The sequence below is a fragment of the Chamaea fasciata genome, unplaced genomic scaffold (assembly GCF_029207755.1).
Source record: "Chamaea fasciata isolate MVZ Bird 193981 ecotype frontalis unplaced genomic scaffold, bChaFas1.0.hap1 SCAF_14, whole genome shotgun sequence".
Lineage (NCBI taxonomy): Eukaryota > Metazoa > Chordata > Aves > Passeriformes > Sylviidae > Chamaea > Chamaea fasciata.
In genome coordinates, this window is record NW_027094099.1 from 2275775 (window position 1) to 2295351 (window position 19577).

A 19577-nucleotide genomic window follows, 5' to 3' on the forward strand; every position below is an offset into this window, starting at 1 on the left:
TCACTGTATATACAACAGCACATTGATGTCTGGCTGTCCTTCCTAGTCCCAGTTCTCTGTACGGTGTCCGATAGTTACTGTTGCTGGTACTGGAATTCTGTGGACACCGGTGTGTCGCTAGTCTGTTACTTTGGCTGTAAAGCTCTTGGTTTGTGGTTAGTTCTTTATTTTTGAAGTATTTTTTTGTTCTGGTCACTGTCTGTGCTAGCGGTGGCTTTGCCTCTCCGTTGCCTCGAAGGCCCAGGTGGAGTAATGTCCCCTCTCCCCGACATTACTCCTGGCGTGTGCTCATGCGGATGCCTACACTGTAAGACTGTAATTTCCATAACTGCTTCATGTGCACTAAGCACCCTTGTGGAATCCTGCTGAGAGTTTCTCAAAGACTTCCCTCAAAAATCCCTCCGGCATGAGGTGGGAACGGCAACTGTCAAGTGCCAAAACCAGCAGGGCCCGAATTGGTCCCTCCAAAATCCATCAGTGGGAGCATTAGGTTCCTGGATTGACTCTTGTACTGTTGTGTAAATGCACTTCTGTCTTCTGTGCTACAGCGTTGGGAGAAAACAGTTTTTTGAGAATTCCAAAAAAAAAGCCCAATTGGTCACGAGAGTTAATATGATGCATTCCTCATTGGCAGATTCCCCCCACCTGCCAGTTCTTAATGAGTTTTGCCAGGGGCCATGCGCAGGACGATGCTGTCAGTCCTCTGCAGCTTGAGTGTGTCTGGAGGTGTCCCAGCACGCCAACTCCTCCTGGTGACATCAGATGCTGCTGCCCAAGGACCATGGTTGGGACCAGAATGGAGTCAGCCCTTCAGCCTCCTCCTAACCTGGTCCCTTCTAATTGAACACTGAGAAAAATGGGGAATGTAGAGGTTGTTTCATCCGTGGGGGAAAATGAGTATGGGGTATGTACCCTCTAGGGTATATACCAGGAGTGACCCATCAGCAGTGGAAAAAAAAAAATGGCTTAAAAATTAAAATACATATTCAAAGAAAGTCAATGCAAGCAAACATCCAGCAGGATTTTACAACTGAACCGTTGGTATGTCTCCTCATCTATCTGAGATTGAACCACTGGAACTTGGGGACAAGATGAGTCTTGACCATGTTGCACCAGTCTGTCCGCTACAGTTGCAGTCCTTCATGACCAGCATTCCAAGTGTTAACTAAACCCATTGAAGCAACATACCTGCCATTAAACCCGAATCCAGAGCAGTAACTCCATGATCCTTGCACTCCCGACTGGAATGGCCTTTGATGCTGTAGATAGATCAGTTTGCTGCTCGTCTTGTGGCCCCCTGCAAACACTGACTCTCTTTTTCTTTCCTTCCTTTGTCTCTCCCTGGGTGCATCGGGATGTTTGCTGCAGATGATGAACCAGCTGGGCCAATGTAAGTGTGTTTTCAGGAAAAAAAAATACTCTTTGGGTTAATCTGGGGGGTTGTGGGAGGTGATAAATCATAGGATTGATATTGCATGTGACATTACAGATGGTGTTGGACCTTCTGGTGTATTTCTTAGCACTGGAGGAAAGAAAAGCAACTTCTTGCTAGAAAAACAAATGCTGTGCTAAAATACAAAGTCTAAAACTGTTGTCTTCAGCCAGTTAAAGGGAGGAAGACTGAAACAGTTTAACGAAATACAAATAACGTCCATTTTTCCTGTACCTGTGACTAATTTTTGGTGCATTTCTCTCTCCTCCCTTTCTGCAGGAAAACCAATTCTACAAACAATCACAAAGACAAAAACTTACGTCAGAGAAACACAAATTAAAAATGCTCATCATGTAAGTATTGCCTGCGCCCGGCCGGGAGCGGGCAGGCCCAGCCCTCCTGCCCGGAGTGCTGGGGGCCCGGCAGCAAACGCATTCCCTGCATTAAAACATTCCTGCTGCACCTCAGGGAGCGCGGGGTGGGGACCAGACCTTGATTTCCTCGAGCAGGCGGGTGGTTTAAGGACCTGCTTGCTAAAATCTAGCCCAGGCTGCCGAGCCCTCCTGATCTGATTCCCCGCTCAAAGGTGGAGCTGGGGCTGTCGGGAGCCGTGCCCCGGTGGGAGCGCAGCGCGGGGATTGCAGGCTGCGGCGGCTCGCGCTGTTCACCATTGACTAGCACCTCTTTCTCGTTTCTTTTTTAGAGCTTTAAGTTTCTGAGAGACTGATGGCAATATGACCTGCTAAATTTAAGGGTTGGAACTCTTGGTTCTAGAACTCCAGTTCTGTCTGATTTCTTTTTTTTTTTTTTTTTTTTCTTTCCTTTCCAAGTGAGCAACAATATGACTGTCTAACGCATGCCTTATTTAGCCTCTCCTGCAAGGATGACCTAGCCAGATGAATTTTAATAATGCTTCCGTGTAGAAGGTGTAAACTCTTTTTGGGCTTGATGTGCTGTGAATGTTGCTTTTTTTTCCTCCTTTCCTCTCTTTACACGAGCAGTAGCCAGGCGGGTTCACGCATGCGCTGTTTTTTACTTCCTGTAGCTGTTAAATTCGGCACCGCTCAAACCGCACCGCTGCCATCTAGTGAGACTTCTTTTGTAAAGTACGGCAAAACTTAAAAGATATATACAGTATATATTTATATTTGGGGGAGGGGAAACCAGAAGTCGTTGTGGTTCATTTTGAAGCTGCTGATATTCATTCCTTACTGTATGGCTGGAAGGAGGGAGCGATGCCGGGCCGGCGCTCGCAGCAGGGACATTGGAATTTCCTTAAGGGCTTTAACCATGGAGCGCGGGGTGTCCTGTTGGGCGTCGGGGCTGGGTGGTGCCAGGGGCTGCTGGTGGTGGTGGTGGGATGCAGTTGGAAACAAAAACAAACCTTCAGTTTATAAATATATATATATGATTGCTTTTTAAGTGATTTATTTTTTTTTTTTTTGTTAACTCATGTAAATTCTCAAATCCTTTTGCACTGATGTGTTCGACATATTCTTGTACATTCAATTCAGGCAAACTTTTATAATTTTCTTTTTTTTTTTTTTTTTTTTTTGTTTAAATGATGAAATGTTACAGCATGGTGATATTCTATGCAACTAGTTATTCCTCTTTAGTTTGACACTGTAATTTCTCATGATTTAAAGATTGTAGAAATAGACCTACCAGGGTTCTCATGATGTGCGTAACTGTAGCTGCATGAACTCGTGTTCTGTGTATTTGTTGAAGTGCAATGATGTATAAAAAGTGGATTCACCTGTTTTTAAAAATAAAACACTGACAAAAACCACTGCAGGCCTTGTTTTTCAACCTTTAATCACCGGAGCACCGGGCGCGCCTCATTCCTCGGCCAGTCGGTGCAGTTCCCTCTCCACGTCCTGCACGAAGGCTGGGAAGTGCTGGTCCAGGAGGCAGAGGCGGATGAAGGGCCCCAGCTCCCGGGCGCTCCACGCCGGGTGCCGCAACGCCGCGGGCAGCTCCGGCCGCTGCCGCAGCACCGACTGCAGAGGGAACATTGGGAAGGGGGCCCTGACCTTGGGACATGGCACAGCCACAGCCCAGCCCTGCTGGAGGCTGGGGCTGCCTGGCTTTGATGCTCTTGGAATGCTATCAGTCACATACGGAATGATTTCCGTATGTGTGCTTTTCTCTGATGTCCAGCTGTGATTCCAGTGTGGCTTTTCCGCAATGTTAAACACCCCTGCACTTATTTCAGTTGGAAAAATACCCTGGAAATGCAGATTTCCTGGGTTCCATGGTTTCCTGGTGGGTGTCCATTCTGTACTCAGTGTACACTCTTTATGAGCTGTACATGCTACCACATGGATTGTGTAGGGATAACCAAGTGTGCAGTTCCAAGCTTTTCATTCAGCCAAATGTCTTTTAGAAGTATGGGGCTTTTAAGTTAGAATATCCTTTTCATCCCTGTTAATCCCCTCTCCCAGCTTTTTCCCGTGGTGGTGGTGGGAGAACTCTGGCCATCGTGGCACTAGGGTTGGAATGAGGAGACCTTTGAACTCCCCTCAGTCCAGCCCAGTCTGGGATTCTGCGCTCCCCAGGTGACTACAAAAGAAGGGTAAGGGTAGCATTGCACAAACCAGTTAGTTGGTTTTGCACTGCGTGTTCTTGGTGATACCTTCCCGCGTACCCTTGCACCTCTCCTTCACCTGACACTCCTTATCTCTCCCCTCCCCCTGGGTCAGTCCCCATTGGTCGACAGACCCCCTGCCCTCCTCCTCCACCCTAGGGCTTCAGACTCCCCACACGGGGGTCTCGCCCTCTTTTCTCCTCCTGGACCTTGAAGTGCGAGTTCCACGTTAAACCCGTGGGACTGTTACCCAGGAGGAGTAAGAGCGCCTTTTGTCTTTCATCTTCGTCCTAGCCCAGATTCCTCCCCGAGGTCCAGAGCCTAGCCAGGGCCAGACCTAGGGGTGCAAGGAACTCGGACAGGGGTAAGACACAGAAGCAACAGCACAAAACCAGAAAAGAGCAGGGGTTTCTGCTCATCTGCTTCTGCACCGGCCTGAATTCCCAGTAAATGAGCAACAGTTGACTTCCAGGGATTTACCCAGAACTGCTCAGTGAAGCTGTCCATGAAATATGGGGATCCTTTGCTGTGGGTTGAGAAGGGTCCAGGGAAACCTCAGAGCCCCTGCCAGTACCTAAAGGGGCTCCCAGAGAGCTGGAGAGGGACTGGGGACAAAGACCTGGAGTGCCAGGACAAGGAGGAATGGGCTCCCACTGCCAGAGGGCAGGGTTTGATGGGATATTCTGTCACCCCATGATTGCTATTTTCAGGCTTCAGCTCTGATCTGCACAAGTCATTTCTGCAGAGTCAAACCGGTGCGAGAGCCATTCATTTGGATGTTGCCTCTGGGTATTTCTTTGCTCTCAGTGTGTCATTTGTTCCTATTCAAACGGGGTGATTACACCACCAAACACCTTGTTTTACTGCTTCTTCCCTGCCTCTGGATCGTTACACTGATCCAGTGTTTTGCTGGTGTAGATGATGGCATCCCAGTGTTCAGGGAAGGCATTTCCCAGATGGAAAATGCAATCTGAGACAGCTCATTCTCAGACTCAGTTCCAGACCCTGGACAGGAGATGTTTGTTTTGTACCTGTGCGAGCTGTGCCACAGATCTTCTTTCTCCAAGGCTTGCGCAGGAGTCTGGGAGAGGCTCATCTGGCTAGAAAATACCAAATGCAAATAAGGGCTTGTTACCAAGCAGAGTGTGGGTATGTGCAGGGGGGGAAGCAGTTCCATTTTTAGTGCTGACAGGAAGGGAATGTGCTCAGCTACCTTCTGCAGTAAAAAGGCATCTTTTTATGGAACCTGCATGCACATCTGCTCCAGTCTTTAAAAATGAACGACATGACAGTTTAACTACAGGCCCTTCACGGCCACATTGAAGTTACAAACTATTTCCTAGCAGTAACTTCAAGGAATGCTGTGTATGGATGCTCACAAGAGCACACTGCTGCTTTTCCATGGATCTAAATAGCCAAGAGAGCAGAGATTTCAGATAATCACCCTGGAAAATGCTGTCTGTCTCTGCCTTTTCCAGTTATCTCAGGACTTTATCTTGAAGAGGGGAAACACTCTGTTCCTCCCAAAATTGCTTTTAGACGTGCCAGGTTAGGCTCAAATTGTGAACAGGCAGTCATAGCAGCTACTACCACTGCAACCTGGACGCAGGTAAACGCAGAAAGGAGACAGCATGCAGGGTTGCTTTGTGGCACTGATCATTTTGCACCCTGTACAACTCATTTCCCAACTCCTGTTTCACGCAGACAGTCTTAGAGCAGTGAGAAACTCGTCACGCCCAGCTCCCCCAGGCAGAGGTGATTGTTTTGGGGAGTGCGGTCACTTACTGGGTGCTCAGTGTCCATGGCCTGGGCGTCCTGGCTGAGGCCATGGCAGAGCTGCTGGCTGTGCTCCTCAGTCCCCTGCACAGGCACGTACTGGCTGAGTTTCTGCACGCAGCTGCAGCAGTGCTGCTGCATCTCCTCCCTGCAGCTGCCGCCGAACTGCACACGGAACATGCGGCACTCGTTCTGCTCGGAACCGCAGGGAAATCAAATTAACTTGGAATCCCTTCAAACCACTTGGATTCAATCCCTGCTTGTTGGAGTTGGGAAGAAGGCAATAGATTAGTGGATCACTGCACCAATTTACAAACAAATAAACAGCTTTTCCCTGCTGCATTTTCATTTTTCCCAGCAGCTTAACCAGAAGACTGATTGCCGATTTGAAAATCGGATAAAAATATGTAAGGAAAAGGGTAAGTGATGCAGGGCCACCTGTCACTAATCCATGGTTTAGCCAAGTGAACGAGCCTTGCCAGGACTCAGCTTTTACATGTAGCAGGAAAATTAAGTTTTATTGTTGCTGCAGGTAGCATCCTGTAAGGGTGTGCCAGCTCTGCACAGTAATTTGTGACAAAAAACGGCACAAGAGTGAGCAGAAGTTAAGTCTGGATCTGAACTAGGAATTCTGGGAATGGCATGTTCCAGTTAGGATTTATGTTCCTGATGCATCCAAGTCAACCCCACCTGCTTGTGTGTAGCTAAACCAACACATTCAGTTTGGCTCTCACCTCAGTGTTCCTTGAACAGAAACCAATACGTTGAATAGGAGTGTAGGAAATTTAAATACATTACTTCAAAGAGTGAAATGATACTAAAAATTATTTAAAACTTCCAGATAGCTCTGACCCCCCCCTCCCTCCCCAGCAGGTCGTTGGGCTGTATCATAATAGATATTTTTAATAAGTGTCCCAGGTTCAGCAGACTGCCCTGAAATGGGGATGGGAATCTGTGGTGTGTGATAAGCTTGGCCTAAGCACCTTGAGGTGACGTAAGGTAGGTGCATATTCAATGTTTAGAGAGTGAATTAATGGAACTTTCTGTTTGATCTCAAAATTTCAAATTTAAAAAACGTGAAGTACTAGAAAAGCTACAAATTCTCCTCGGCCCAGCCTGGCTTATTTAGGTCTTCATCTTCCTGAGGTTCCAATGTCAAACCCATTTCCAATGGCCATTTAAATTCCACGCTGCTGGCTGCTGGAACACGCGTGCAAGGACACCTCTCGCTTTAAAGTTCCTGTCTCAGAGATGAGCCAGCTCCTCCTGACAGCGCCTGTGTTTACATGCCTGCTGAAGATGTTTGAATCACATAAAGAGATTTTTAGGGCAGGGCAAGCACAAAAGCCCGTCTCAGTGCTCTTGAAATGGAAAAATGTCAAAGTAATGTGAAGTGTAGAACTCTTTTGCCAGTGCCCAGTTGGATTTGCCCTCATTAATTAAGGAACTGGGGCAGCCTCACAGACCCAGGCACTGAGCTGTGGGATGCCAAAGAGGTGAGTTCTGATTTCAGTGACAGAAGAGGAACTTAGGTGGAGCTCCTTCAGGACACTTTCAAGGAGCACTTGCTTCTTTAGGTCTCCAAATCAATTTTGAAGCTGAGCTATTTGGACTCCCTCGGGTTTCTCACAAGGCCTGTTGAATAGTTTAGTTTGCAGCTCATAAACAACAGTGGACTTTGAAAATTAAACACTGTTCCTTTGTGGAAAGAGGGCTGTGATATGTCAAGGTTTATAGCATAAACTGAGGACTGGGCAGTCATACCCGAACCACACAAGAGCTGAAGTATTAAAGAACCCTGAGGTCATGGAATCATTAAATTTGCACCTCTTCCATGCTGGGATGGGGGGCTGAGCTCAAGGAAAACAGTATGAAGGGGAAATGAGTTATTGCAAAATTATTAAGAACATTCACCTTATTCCTGTTCATGGTTTTGAAACTCATTCTGCTGGCTGAGAGCCCACAGTGCCTTATTGAAGCCATAGTTGAAGTGATGAGTAAGTTGCACTGTAAATGCAGTATTAACGACTTACAAAAAACAAGGAGTACAAGATAAACCAGAAACTGATCATAAAGATGGGCACAGAAGCTGCATCTGTTAGGATATAGAGAAGCTGTGTGGTAGAACCACTGCAGTGCCACTAAATCCAGTTGAAGCTGTGTGAATTTATGGAAAGTAAACACTGAGATGCACCAAATGAATTTCAGCCTATTAATATTCCTCCTTTCCTGAGCTGCCCCTCAGAGCTTTGCTAGAGCCTCGCAGTGAGTGGGATGTTGGTTTTGTCTTGCTGGTGAGGAGCAGCAGAATCCCTTAAGGCTGCTCTGGCTCTGGTAACTGGGAAGGAACAACCTGCTGGTTCATCAGAACGAATGCCTGCCTCAGCTGTCTTCAGGTTTTCCAGGTTTTCTAACAAGCTGATAGAAAGCAGAGTGCAGAGGTGTTTCAGGCATAACCCATGAATTTAAAACATTAAGATACTTAGAGAGTATCAGAGTTCATCTAAGAACAAAAAACCCCCAGATTTTTACATAAATTGGTAAGAAGAAAGTGCTTTTTGCTAATTTAAAGGCAAACCAACCACTTTTCATTGGAGAGGTGAGTGGGAGACCACAAACTCGTGTCCATTTTGTTTCCTTGAATACCCAATACCCTAACCACCAACCTGCTGCTGCTGTGTCAGGAGCCACAAAATGGCTCAGGAATTGCTTGGTTAGAGAGTTTGTTTGCTGAAGTGCAGTCTGACTCAAGAGTTATCTTGGAAGAGATTTGCTTCATCTTTTTGTTAGCCGTGGCAGATAGATTGTGGAATAAAACCAGTCTGGCTGTTTAAGCAGCTCACTCTCAGAGACCAGTCTAAAAACTGGGTATTAGTAGTTACAAAAGATACCAAGATTATTCAATCCACTCTTGTTCAGTATCTAGAGTAAAAAAAGAAATTCTAATTTACATAGATGACTTATACCTTCTAGTTTAATTTAGCCAAAAATGAGAGATTTTCTCCATATCTGTGTTACAAATCAGGAATATTCCAAGCAGCTCAGCTCACCTTGGCCTGTGCCCGGAGCAGCAGGCACTCAGCTTTCCTCACTATCTTCAGCCACTTGTGGGAGTCGATCAGGGAAAAGCCTTCCTGAAATAAAGCACAAAGCAGCAGCACCCAGGAGCACAGGTTTAAATTCTGTGATGTAATTAAAGCCCTAATGAAGATCAGTCACTGCAGTTGTGCAGTTTTTGTAGCTGTCAAACAGCTGCCACTGTGGAAGTTTTACCACTCCAGGGATTAAATCCAGTAACAACACTGTGTCAAGGTGTGTTCTAATTTCCATACCTCTCTACATTTATCTTTGTGCACGCTGTGAAAGCCCCTGAAAACCAGAATAAAGCAGCTGCAATTGGAACTTTGAGTGCTGAAGTTGCCCGGGAGGGCAGCAGAGGGCAGGCGAAGCCGGGGAATGGCAGAGCCCCGCCTTCACCAAAACCCGGGGAGGCCTTGGCTCCAGGTGGCACTCAGGGAACCGAGCTTTGTTAATTGGATGAAGATGTTTTTACACTCCAGCTGCATCGCTGTCAGTCTGCTCTAACTCGAAAGACTGCTCAGCCTCCTGTAAAAATACCCCAGGAACGTGAAAAACAACTGCAAGGCAACAGACCGTGTCTCCCAAGGCACTCTGAGGCATTACTTAGCAAAGTCCAGGGGGAAAACCCAAATAATTAATCAATGTTAGGACAGGGAGGAAATCAGGCACCTGTTTTATCCAAACTCACAATACTTTCAATGATCTAGGGCTTGATCCCAGGCTGCTTTCTAGGGCTCCTAGGCGTCAAACCCCACTAGTCACGTCCATCCTGAAGGGCCAGTGGTGTTTGCCACGGTCACCATCCATCTTAGGTGGGTCCAGGCTGGAAAACCATCTGCCGTTTGATTTTGGAACAGGAATGACCTCAGTGCCTCTGCTCCTTTACTGTGCTGGCACTGGCTTTCCTGTCTCATGCAGCAACTACATGTAGATTTTTAGCTGCACTTTACAGAGGAAACTCTCAAAAGCTGTGAAGAGTTGAACCAAAGGCAGACTGGATGGCAGACATCTGCTGTGACAGACTCCAGAATGTCAGCCAGCAGGGAAGTACCATTCCCAAAAGATCTGGCATCAGAGGGAGAGAAGAATTTCCCTGTGTGCTGTAAGAGCAGGTGCTAACAGTAGGTAAGAGGGCCAGTCCCCTCTAGTGTCTCTCTGCACTGAACACACTCAGAGTACCCTAAGGCAGGACGTGCTAAGCAGGAGAGGCCTAAAGGTCACAACAACACGGAGAGATCACCTCATGAGCAATGGGGAGAGGCTGAAGCAAGCCCCAAAATGCTGTCAGTGAAGGAATTCTCACCCGTTCCTTCACTAGGCCACTTTAATTTGTGGCCACTTGTGCTTGTCCTGTTCAAGTAGTTTGTTTTGGAGACGCACCAACTGTTTATTTAAATATAGTTATTCCCATATTCAGTCTGTTTTTACAGTGTTTTTCCTTTCACTGGAGATGAAGGTTGAACAAATGTTGTCTCCTTAAAATAATAACTGTTTTCAAAGAAATTATAAAAGGCAGTCACTGTTTAACTTTCCTACAAACTATTTTATTGATGTTTCCCAGGTTCTTTTTTATATTCTGAGGTAAAACAAGTGGGAAAAAACAGCATTTGAAATTTTTATTTATGTACTCTTGATTATGCAACACTAATCCCAAAATTCGATTTAACTGAAGTTTAACCAGTTTATTTTTAAAATCACTGTCCCTGTTTTCACAGAATCACAGCCTGGTTTGGGTTGGGAGGGACCTTAAAGCTCATCCAGTTCAGGGACACCTTCCACTATCCCAGGTTGCTCCAAGCCCCATCCAGCCTGGCCTGGGTCACTCCAGGGTTGGGGCAGTGCATACGAAGTCAGGTGAATGAACTCAGAGCAACAAGAGGAAGAACACAATAAACGTGTCCCCTGAGCCAGGCTGGAAGCCAGGAGGAGCTCTGCCAACACCCAGGAGCATGGTGTGTGTGGGAGCTGCAAGGCAGGATTTGGGGATTCCAGTCCACGGTGCCTTCCCACAGGTGATGGAGTGACTCTGGACATGCTCTGGACATGGGTGGTGGCACAGAAGAAAGCAGCGTTCCCTGTGGATTGGTGCTGCCACCACGCTGCCAGAGTGGGGAACAGAGCAGCTGGTCCCTGCTCCCGGGAGCAGGCAGCATCCGCGGCTGCTTTAGTCAGCTAGGCAGGGGCAAAGCCAGATGGCAGTGTAAGATTAATCAGAATACCCCCAAAATGCAGCCTAGAACGGGGCAGCGACACAAGAGCCCAAATGTTCACCGTGTGAAGAGAGAAATGGCAGCACTTTATCAAGTTGGGTCATCAATGTTCAGTCAGGCACATAGTCCTGTTGTTGTCCACAACTGTACTTGTAACAGAAGTGTGGTAAAGGAAAACTCTTCCCTACATTTGTGACCGAAATCTAAGTTTCTCAGAGGGAGGACTGAATGGAATTCAGCTGAAGGAGAAAACAAAGCAAGATGTTCCCCAAATGTTTTGGAAGCAGGCAAGATATGACCACAGCTGCCATGAGGCAGGAGCCAGAAACGCTGATCCAGCCTCACAGCCATCGAGTCCAGCACTGACTGGGAAATACTTTTGTTCTGACTTCACATTTCAGCATTCAGAAACCTGCTGTGTAATGAGGGCTGGGAGCTGTGGTGGAAGGTGTTGTGTGTGATTTATGAATAATTTTTATTGTAGCATTTAGAAACCCTGCGGTGCTAAACAACACAGGAATAGATTATATGTTTTTGTTAGACTGCAAGCCTATCTGAACGGAAAATGACTCCACATCGAAGAAATGTTATTTGTGTAGCAGTTCAGCTATGCTGGCTTGCATCAGTTAGTTTGGATTCACTCATGCACAAGCCAGATGTTTTCAAACAAAACTACATGTAAACAATAGCTTAGGAGGAAAAGCTTTTTTCCTTGGTCACAATCATGATCTAGTCTGCCCTTAAATCACAACCAGTATTAAAAAACACAAACTAAACTCCAGAATGCTGTAGCAAGACACATTCTCCAGTCTGGGCAGCCTCTTCCAACAGGCCCATGAAACGCAAACACATTTTGTTTGTATTTGTACACGGTTTGTTCCCAAGTTCACAACAGCTCGAAGGAATGGATGCATTGAATCATGTTATGGATTAAGGGCTCAGCTGGGAACATGCATTTGCAGGGAAGGATGAGGTCAGCTTGAGATGGAAGGAGTTTTGTTGTATGAATTAATAGCGCACAGCTGCCAGGGTGGTGCTGGCCTCACAACATCCTGCTGGCACCACTGCGACACAGGCTGGGCAGCGCGATGGGAAAACAGAGCAATCTACCTCCAAAGCTTCCAGGGAGGCACCTGAGACAGTTCCTTAACCCTCGCCTTTCCCAAAGTAAGGTCCCACGACACAAGCGGGGAGCAAACCTCACTCAGGGAGCCTCGGCAGGGCCGAAGGAGGGATTTGGAAAGCATTTTTGTGGGAATGCTGTGCTGCTCTGAGCACCCTGCCAGCTCCTGCAGTGCCCACCAAACCTCCAGGGACGGCTTGAACAGTGTGCCACTCTTCCCAGGCAGAGAGGGCACTGCCCACCGTGTCATCCTGTCCCTCACCACACTGGGGACAGAGCCATTATTCACTGCCTAGGTTTAAAGCGTTAAGCTCAAATACCCCCAGTTTTGAGCTGTGATGTTGTGGGTATTATTACAATTTAACATTTATACTGCATAACACCTTGCTTTCTCTTAGAAGTGCCTAATTTGGCACCAGAGCAATGGTGATGTTATTTGCAGGTGTCCCCACAGTGTGGCTCTGATCAAAAGAGAACCAAGAGTGGAGTTGCAAGGACTGTCATTAACCATTCTCTCAGGAGGCAGGAAAATAAAGATGTGTGAGCAGGCAGGCAGAAAAAACTTGTGAATGATGTTTAAGAATTATCCAGAATGTTAAAGAACATGCAAAACTGAGATGCTTTCAGAAAACTGGAGAAGTTGTTTACAGGTAAGTGGTGATAACAGTGATCACTTTAATAAGCATTTTGTAATTAATAAGTCATTTTAATAAAAAAGCTGCACGTGCTTGAAACATGGCATAGATTCTAAGTCAAATACTTGCATAAATCTGAAAAATAGCAATTTTTAACTCCTTGCCTTCCCCAAAGAGAGTATGAATGGCCATTTTACATTTTTGTCCGAGAATAAGCAGTTTCCTATTTAAAAAGAAAAAAATCCTTCATTGATGACTGTAGAATAAAGTTTTGAAAATTAAACTTCTAACAATTTCACTCCAGTCTTCATTACTACCTTGTAGCACACCCAGAAGTAGAAATTTTTGTATCTATTTCCAATATCTAATTACGGCCAAATACATCAGGTTTGATTTCTGCAGTACAAGCTGTCTTGAAAATTGAGTCAAGATTAGAAGAGCCAACAAGAACCAAAAAAAAAACCAAAACCAAACCCCAACCATAAATCCCCACACCCTGTAGAGTGAGGGAAGCACAAAGTTGTCCCTGCAAACATTCCCAACCCTACCAATCAAGGCAGACAGACAGGAGTAAGGAATAAAAGCACGTTAAGCTTTGCATTATCCTTTTTTTACCCTCAAATCTTGCTCTTAAGCCAGTTTGATTGTGGCAGAGAACACAGGAGGGCAGACCTCATTAAGCAGAGTGCCCTGTGTGTACTCAGGCAGGGAGGCCGAAGGAGGGAGGAAATCCAGGAGAATGGCTTTGGCCAAAGTGCAAACACTGCCTGCAGGAGCAGGGTTTTCCATGGGTACAGATGACACTGACAGCAAAGATAAGCCCTTACCTCAGCACAAACCTCAATCCTTCAGAGTGACAACCTCAACTGCTCTGGGTTTTTTTTTTCCCAGTGACATCTGTCCAGGGACACTGAGAGGGGAACTGGATGCTCAGGGATGAGCTGGCTAAAGCTCTTCAGGGCATCCCAATAATGTATTCTTTCATTCCCAGTATAAAATATGTACTTCCCCCGACTGATACTAATCTCCCAAAAAATAAAAAATTCTAAGAGCTGGGTTTAGCAGAATTGGGGCAAGAGAAGAGGAAAGAGCAGAAGCCCTTGACATGAAGCAGAAATGAGAAAGCTGATGCAGCAGGATACTTTCAGCCCGTCCAGAACAATCACGTCAACAGCACATGTTAAAATAAACAAACTGAAATGGAGATTTTTGAACTACTATTGTGGTACTAAATAAGCCAACAAAACTTTAATAAAAGGACAGCCTTCTGTGGCTTTGCAGCGCTCTGCCACAAAGCCGCATTAGCAGCCTGCCCAGGTTTCTGTCAGGAGCCCCCACTGATTGCACAGGGACCATCTCTGCCCAGGGCACTGTTGTGAATCTCATCTGCAAAATTTGGTGCCTGAGTTTGAGGCACTGCAAAGAGAGCATCAGGAACATGAGAATGCCAGCTGAATGCTTGCCTAATTAATGAGTTTAGAATCTACTGTACCCCAAGCACTGGTAGCTTATTAGAAGTCATGAGGGGACCAGGAGGGCACTAAGGACATTTAGTCTACACTTCAAAAGATCAGGTCACAAATCAATTACTCCGGATTAATTTTATCCTATTAAGTAAGTCCTCTTCACAATTTCAATTTGTTTCATTTGTAGGATATTATGAATTCTAGCACCAGAAATAATTGCACTGAATAAAACACCAAAATATAATTTCCAAGATGTGTTGATACAGGGGGGAAAGGAAATAAGAGCTGTGGTGAATGGAACATGATGTATCTTGAGCAGGGCCAGAAATTACCAGAGATGCTGTTGAGATATTCCTGTAAAATTCCACTGACTACAGTATACAAGAATGAAGTTTTTCTACCATTGAATATGCAGTCTGTTAGGCAACACTGCAGCAAAAACAGGCCCTAAAAATACATTATGAAATTTAATTCCAAATGAAGAATTTGGTTTAAAAAAGAATAAAATAAAACAAAACAAATCAAAACACCCCTTTAACTTGCATTACGCATCAGGGATTTTTATGTTCCATGCTCTGAAGTTCCATTTACCCTCCTCTTCATTCCATTACACAAGGAGTAGATGGCATTTTGAAAGGAAAACAGTTGTTTCTGTATTTATTATAAAATCAGTTGTTAGGATGTGTGAGTATTTTATTGCTATTTTATAAATATTGTTCTTAGAAACAGATCATAAAAGAGCCAGTGGGCTCTAAGGAAAAGGTTTCTTAACTTTCCTACTTAAGTAAAATTAAAAGGACTAAGAGAATACGTAAGAACACCCATCATAGAGAGAATATTTTGACAGCAATCAGAAACACTTGAGTATTGTTCCTATTATGGACATTAATCCAGCCATAAGCAAAACAGAAATTTCTATTTCTTCACAACTCTTTCAGTTTTGTGCAAATGTCGTTCACAGGTGAGGATCAGAAAAAAAAATCCTTTTATTATTCATCAATGAAAATTTTACAAAAATACAAATTCTGCACGTTGAGAAGGAAACGTGTCCCTGTGACACAGATCTTGTGCCTCACCCTGTTCCTGTGCAGAGGTACAAAGCCACAATAATTGTTATCCAGTTCCCTCAAACCCAGGAGCCTGGAGCACATCAAAAGGGCTGAAAAGTAGGGATTAGGAGACAGATCAAAAGACAAGACATCAGCGGTTTAAAGGATGCAGTTCCAACACAGCACAAAACAGTTCTGTGAGTACATCAGAGGGAATTTCAATGCAAGTAAGGCAGCACACAGGTGTGGGAGGACACCCTGGCAATCCAAAGGACACAGCCCAGCCCAGGCCAGCCAGGGGAAATAAGAGCACAAGTAAAACCATGCCAACAGCTGCAGCATTCCGTCAGAGTTGATCCATTCCCTCTGGAGCAGAAGTTGTGCATTATCCCCTCTGACAGAACGTCCAGGATAATGGACCCCCAGCGAGTGGATCTGGAGTGTGACAGGCTCCAAGCACGGTCTGTACTTAGTCGTGCAAAGCCTGGTTAAATATTGTGACAGGTTTGTGACAGCACTGACAGCTGCAGCTGCAGGGAGATAGAACCAACTGAGATTAACCATTTCTGATGATTTCTGCAGCAAACACAAGCCTGAGCAGCACTGCAAGTTGGGTTGTTGTTCCATGGCACCTCAGGACAGAGTCTGCAAAATGCCCCATCCCCGGAAGTGCTCAAGAACAGGCTGGATGGAGCTCTGAGCACCCCGGGACAGCGGGGGTGTCCCTGCCGTGGCTGGGGTGGCACTGGATGAGCTGAAAGGTCCCTCCCAGCACAGACCATCCTGGGATCCCGTGAAAACCAGTGCATTTGGCGGGGTTTGCGGCTGCTCAGGTGTGTTTAACAGGACGAGGGGGAGGACTGCAGCTGGTGCAACCTCAGAAACACACAGCCCCAGTGCCTCTCCCACCAGTTCAGTCCTGCATGCACAGAACGCCCCTGTGCCACCAGCCCAAATGCACCTCCTCAAAGAGCTGCACCCAAAACAACCAACAGGCTGCAAAACCAACTTTATATAGCTTTTCTTTAACAACTCTCTCAATGTCAGTGTGTCAACTTTAAGGTTGGCATTGCCAAAATAAATGTTTGAAAAAAAAAAAACCCAAAACTTTTTTTTTTTTTTTTTCCATTTGAACTCTCAGTACTATATTTTGGTCACATCTACCAAGCATGTCTGTTCCACCTCTCCTGCAGTATCTCAGTGTCTTTTAGAAGCCGGAACAGTCCTGATAGATCCCAGAAATTCCTCATCTGGCATTTCATGCAAAGCAGCTGCCTGAAAGCTTCACTAGTCACTATACACAAGAGCTGCAATAAAGTGCTTTTCTCAGCCAAGTTTTTAGCAGCTTTTCTGATCCCTCATCCTTTCCCACAGCACACTTTTATCTGCCCTGTTACTTGCCAGGTTCAGCCTTTGCCAGACAAGTCTTAGAGGGGCTGCAGCTTTGGGTTGTGCCTTCTTTGCACTTTGGTCAGTTATCAGAAGTTGCTCTTAGCTTTTATATGGTTGTTTCAAGGACTTTTGGAGTAATGTCAGTTACTGGTCACTAACAGGTACAGCCACTGGGAACAGGAACATCTCGCACTGAGTCATTCCAAGGAGAATGTGGTAAGGGATGGCAGCAAGTCTCATTCCCAAAACTTCTTTCCTTCTTACTCAACACAACTGCTAAAACACCTTCCACGGTCCCTTTTTACTTTGTCCTCACTAGAGGAGCTGAGGGCCATCCACACTAACAGCTCTCTGTTAGCTCATGCATTAACTATTCAACATTCCTAACACAGGCAAAAAAAAATCAAGGGTATCCGTGGTTCTCCCCTGTACTGAAATTTCTGTAAGTTTAAGACCCTTTAAGAGGCACAGTAAAAACTAATCTATAAGTTTATACAAATTTAAAGCCGCAACACAGTCTCTTATACATTCTATTTAAAAAGCTTTGTTATCTTTATACTGCAGCATCTTCCAGTGGTTTGTAGTACCTTTCTAACAGATTTATCAGCCAGTTCCCACTCGTTATCACCACTGAGTACTGGTGATGTGCACTGAACACACTTAATTCCACCTTCCAGCAAGGTCTTCTTTGTCAGGAGCATCAACCCCATTCCTTCTAGACAGAATTTTCCCTTTTGGTGTCACTGAGAAAGCTTTAGTTCAGTAGCTGGTTATGCTTAAGCAAGTGCAGGCTACAGGAAAACCAGCTGACATAAGTTTGAATTTTGTCTCCAAGGATCTTATGTTGTATGTTAAAGCTCATCGTCCAACACAGAAAATACAAACCCTTGGATAAACCAGATTGTCAAACCAAAATACTAGCAGGTCACTGGCAAGCAGTCAACTGGACCGTGTAACAAATTATAGTTTTACCTATTTCTAAACAGTGGATTTTTCTGTTTTCTTAGTCAGAAGAATCACGAAAAAAAAAAACCACCCAAATATCTTTCAACATCAGCAACACTTAGCATTACCTCTTAATCTAGAATTTTAGAACCGCAGAAGATATGTTGATCCTCAGCAGGAAATAATGCATTTAGTATTATTCTGATAAATGTGAGGGGAAAGCAGCATATGAGAATTACCATGAGCAAAACAAAATAGAAACTTCCCACTCAGTGGGAAAGAAGATGAAGCTGAGAAAAGAAACAAAGTTAATACTGATGGTAACTTACTAAGAATGTTCTTTATACATGACAAACTTACCAGCACTGTTCGCTCTTGAGAAATAAAGAAATGGCCTGACTGCACAATGGTAAGGACAAGAGGGCCTGATTCTTCATTTGATTCAAACACCTTTAAAAAAGACAGACAAAGGAAAATCTGGCCCTGCAAGCACAGAATCTACAATTCCCATTTCTAGTACCAAATAAAAGGTCTCAAAGATCGCTGTCAGAAGCCAGGTGTGTAATTCACATCTCACTAATGCAACTTGCCCTTCACTCCAACAGACAGGAGGCACATTAAATGATTTTTTTCACTAATTATACCTCCACATACAGGTTTAACTACTTGGAACAACCCTCTGGATTCTTCCACCTTGATCTCTAGATTTTAACACCACAGGTTACTGCTGAATGAAGGAATAAAAAAAAAAAGTGGGCCACTAACACTCTGATGCGTTGGCATTAATAATTCATGAAGCAAAACCTCCCCCGATTCCTACTTTAGCTCCGGACTCGCAAGAAGACACCTGAAAGACCTCCTTTATTCGTGTCTGCCTCACAGCAAGAGCCAGTAACCCCACACCGCCCGGCCAACCCTCGCCGTGCCGCCGGCACCTTCCAAGAGGTGCTTTGCCCCTCATCGTCACCGTCCTTCGGGGGAAGGAAGCGACCGTAGCGCTTCAAGGGCCACACTGTGGCGCTGCCGAGGAGGGAGGTGTCGCCGGCGCTGCCCGACGCCGAAGCCATGGCAGGCTCGGAGCCACGACCGCCGCCAGCTGCCGCCATGCCGCGCTGAGGGCGCTGAGGGGCGGCGGCGGGCAGCGCGCGGGAGCCGGGCGGGAAGCAGGAGCCAATAGGAAGACGGCGAAGGCGAGTGGCGGGAATTGTTGGCCAATCAGCGCGAGGCGAGGCGGGCGGGGATTGGCGCCGCATCTTCTGAGGCGAGCCGCGCTTACGAGGCGCGGTCGCTTCTTTCTCCTCAGCGCTCCTGGCTCCCTCGTCTCTTTCTTCTCCTTCCTTTTCCTCTTCTTCCTCTCCCGCTCCGAGGGTAGCGCGGCTACAGCCTCTCCCTTCTCTCAAGCAGCCCCTGGCCGTGACGATGTGGCGGGTCCGCTCGTCGGCGCTGAGGGGAGAGAGGAGCGTGGACGTCGTGGCCGCCATTTTGTGGCGTGTGAGGGAGCTGCGCAGCGAGGAGGAGGATGATGAGAAGCTCTCGCTGTCCGTCGCTGCCCCTGGTTCGTGCCCGTGGAGCCTGGCCGAGACGTCAGCATGCATCCTTCCTCACGTGGAATGCAGCAAGTCCTACACTTTTGTTATAAATACACGTTATAAAGTTGGCTTTTCGCAAGATGTGTGCTATATGATTAATAACATTGTGGTAAGGATATAAGTTTTTACTTCTGCTATTAAGAAAGAAAGTTAGGCATAGTGGTAATAGTTGATATAGTATGCTTAAACTGTTTGTTTGGCCGAGATAAGACCCAGTAAACATGTATAGAAGACCCTGCTATTGAGTTGCCAACTATCAGCATCCACCATCTGAAGAAAGTATGGACCAAGG

At 45.9% G+C, this 19577-nt stretch overlaps 2 protein-coding genes across 6 annotated transcripts in view; one reads left to right on the forward strand and one right to left on the reverse strand.

Annotated features, from left to right (window-relative positions):
* NPTN (neuroplastin) overlaps nt 1-3178 on the forward strand; it is a 42933-nt gene extending 39755 nt beyond the window's left edge. For 2 of the 4 annotated variants that reach the window (XM_066196760.1, XM_066196756.1), the window contains exons 6-8: nt 1369-1390; nt 1712-1785; nt 2136-3178. In XM_066196760.1, coding sequence (XP_066052857.1) covers nt 1369-1390; nt 1712-1772 — 83 coding nt within the window. In that variant the 3' untranslated portion in view covers nt 1773-1785; nt 2136-3178. The remainder of the gene's footprint in view (nt 1-1368; nt 1391-1711; nt 1786-2135) is intronic. The other 2 variants (XM_066196758.1, XM_066196759.1) reach the window with 2 other exon arrangements.
* Nucleotides 2859-18802, reverse strand: REC114 (REC114 meiotic recombination protein). Of its 2 annotated transcripts, XM_066196761.1 has the most exons (6): nt 18632-18802; nt 18057-18146; nt 8846-8929; nt 5805-5987; nt 5051-5119; nt 2859-3432 (listed from the first exon to the last, which is right to left on the reverse strand). In XM_066196761.1, the coding sequence occupies exons 1-6, from the start codon at nt 18800-18802 to the stop codon at nt 3271-3273; spliced, it is 759 nt and encodes a 252-aa protein (XP_066052858.1). In that variant the 3' UTR covers nt 2859-3270. The 2 variants fall into 2 exon arrangements, 1 of the variants encoding a protein (XP_066052858.1); XR_010723090.1 differs by lacking the exons at nt 2859-3432; nt 5051-5119; nt 5805-5987; nt 18057-18146; nt 18632-18802 and adding an exon at nt 6666-8213 and having other exon boundaries at nt 8846-8935.
* Nucleotides 18803-19577: the final 775 nt, after the last annotated feature.

Coding starts and splice junctions, on each gene's coding strand:
- REC114 (XM_066196761.1), bottom strand. CDS start 18,802: ATGGCGGCAGCTGGCGGCGGTCGTGGCTCCGAGCCTGCCATGGCTTCG. Junction 5,988..8,845: donor TGCTCCGGGCACAGGCCAAG/GTGAGCTGAGCT, acceptor GGTTCCGAGCAG/AACGAGTGCCGCATGTTCCG. Junction 5,120..5,804: donor CCATGGACACTGAGCACCCA/GTAAGTGACCGC, acceptor GGTATTTTCTAG/CCAGATGAGCCTCTCCCAGA.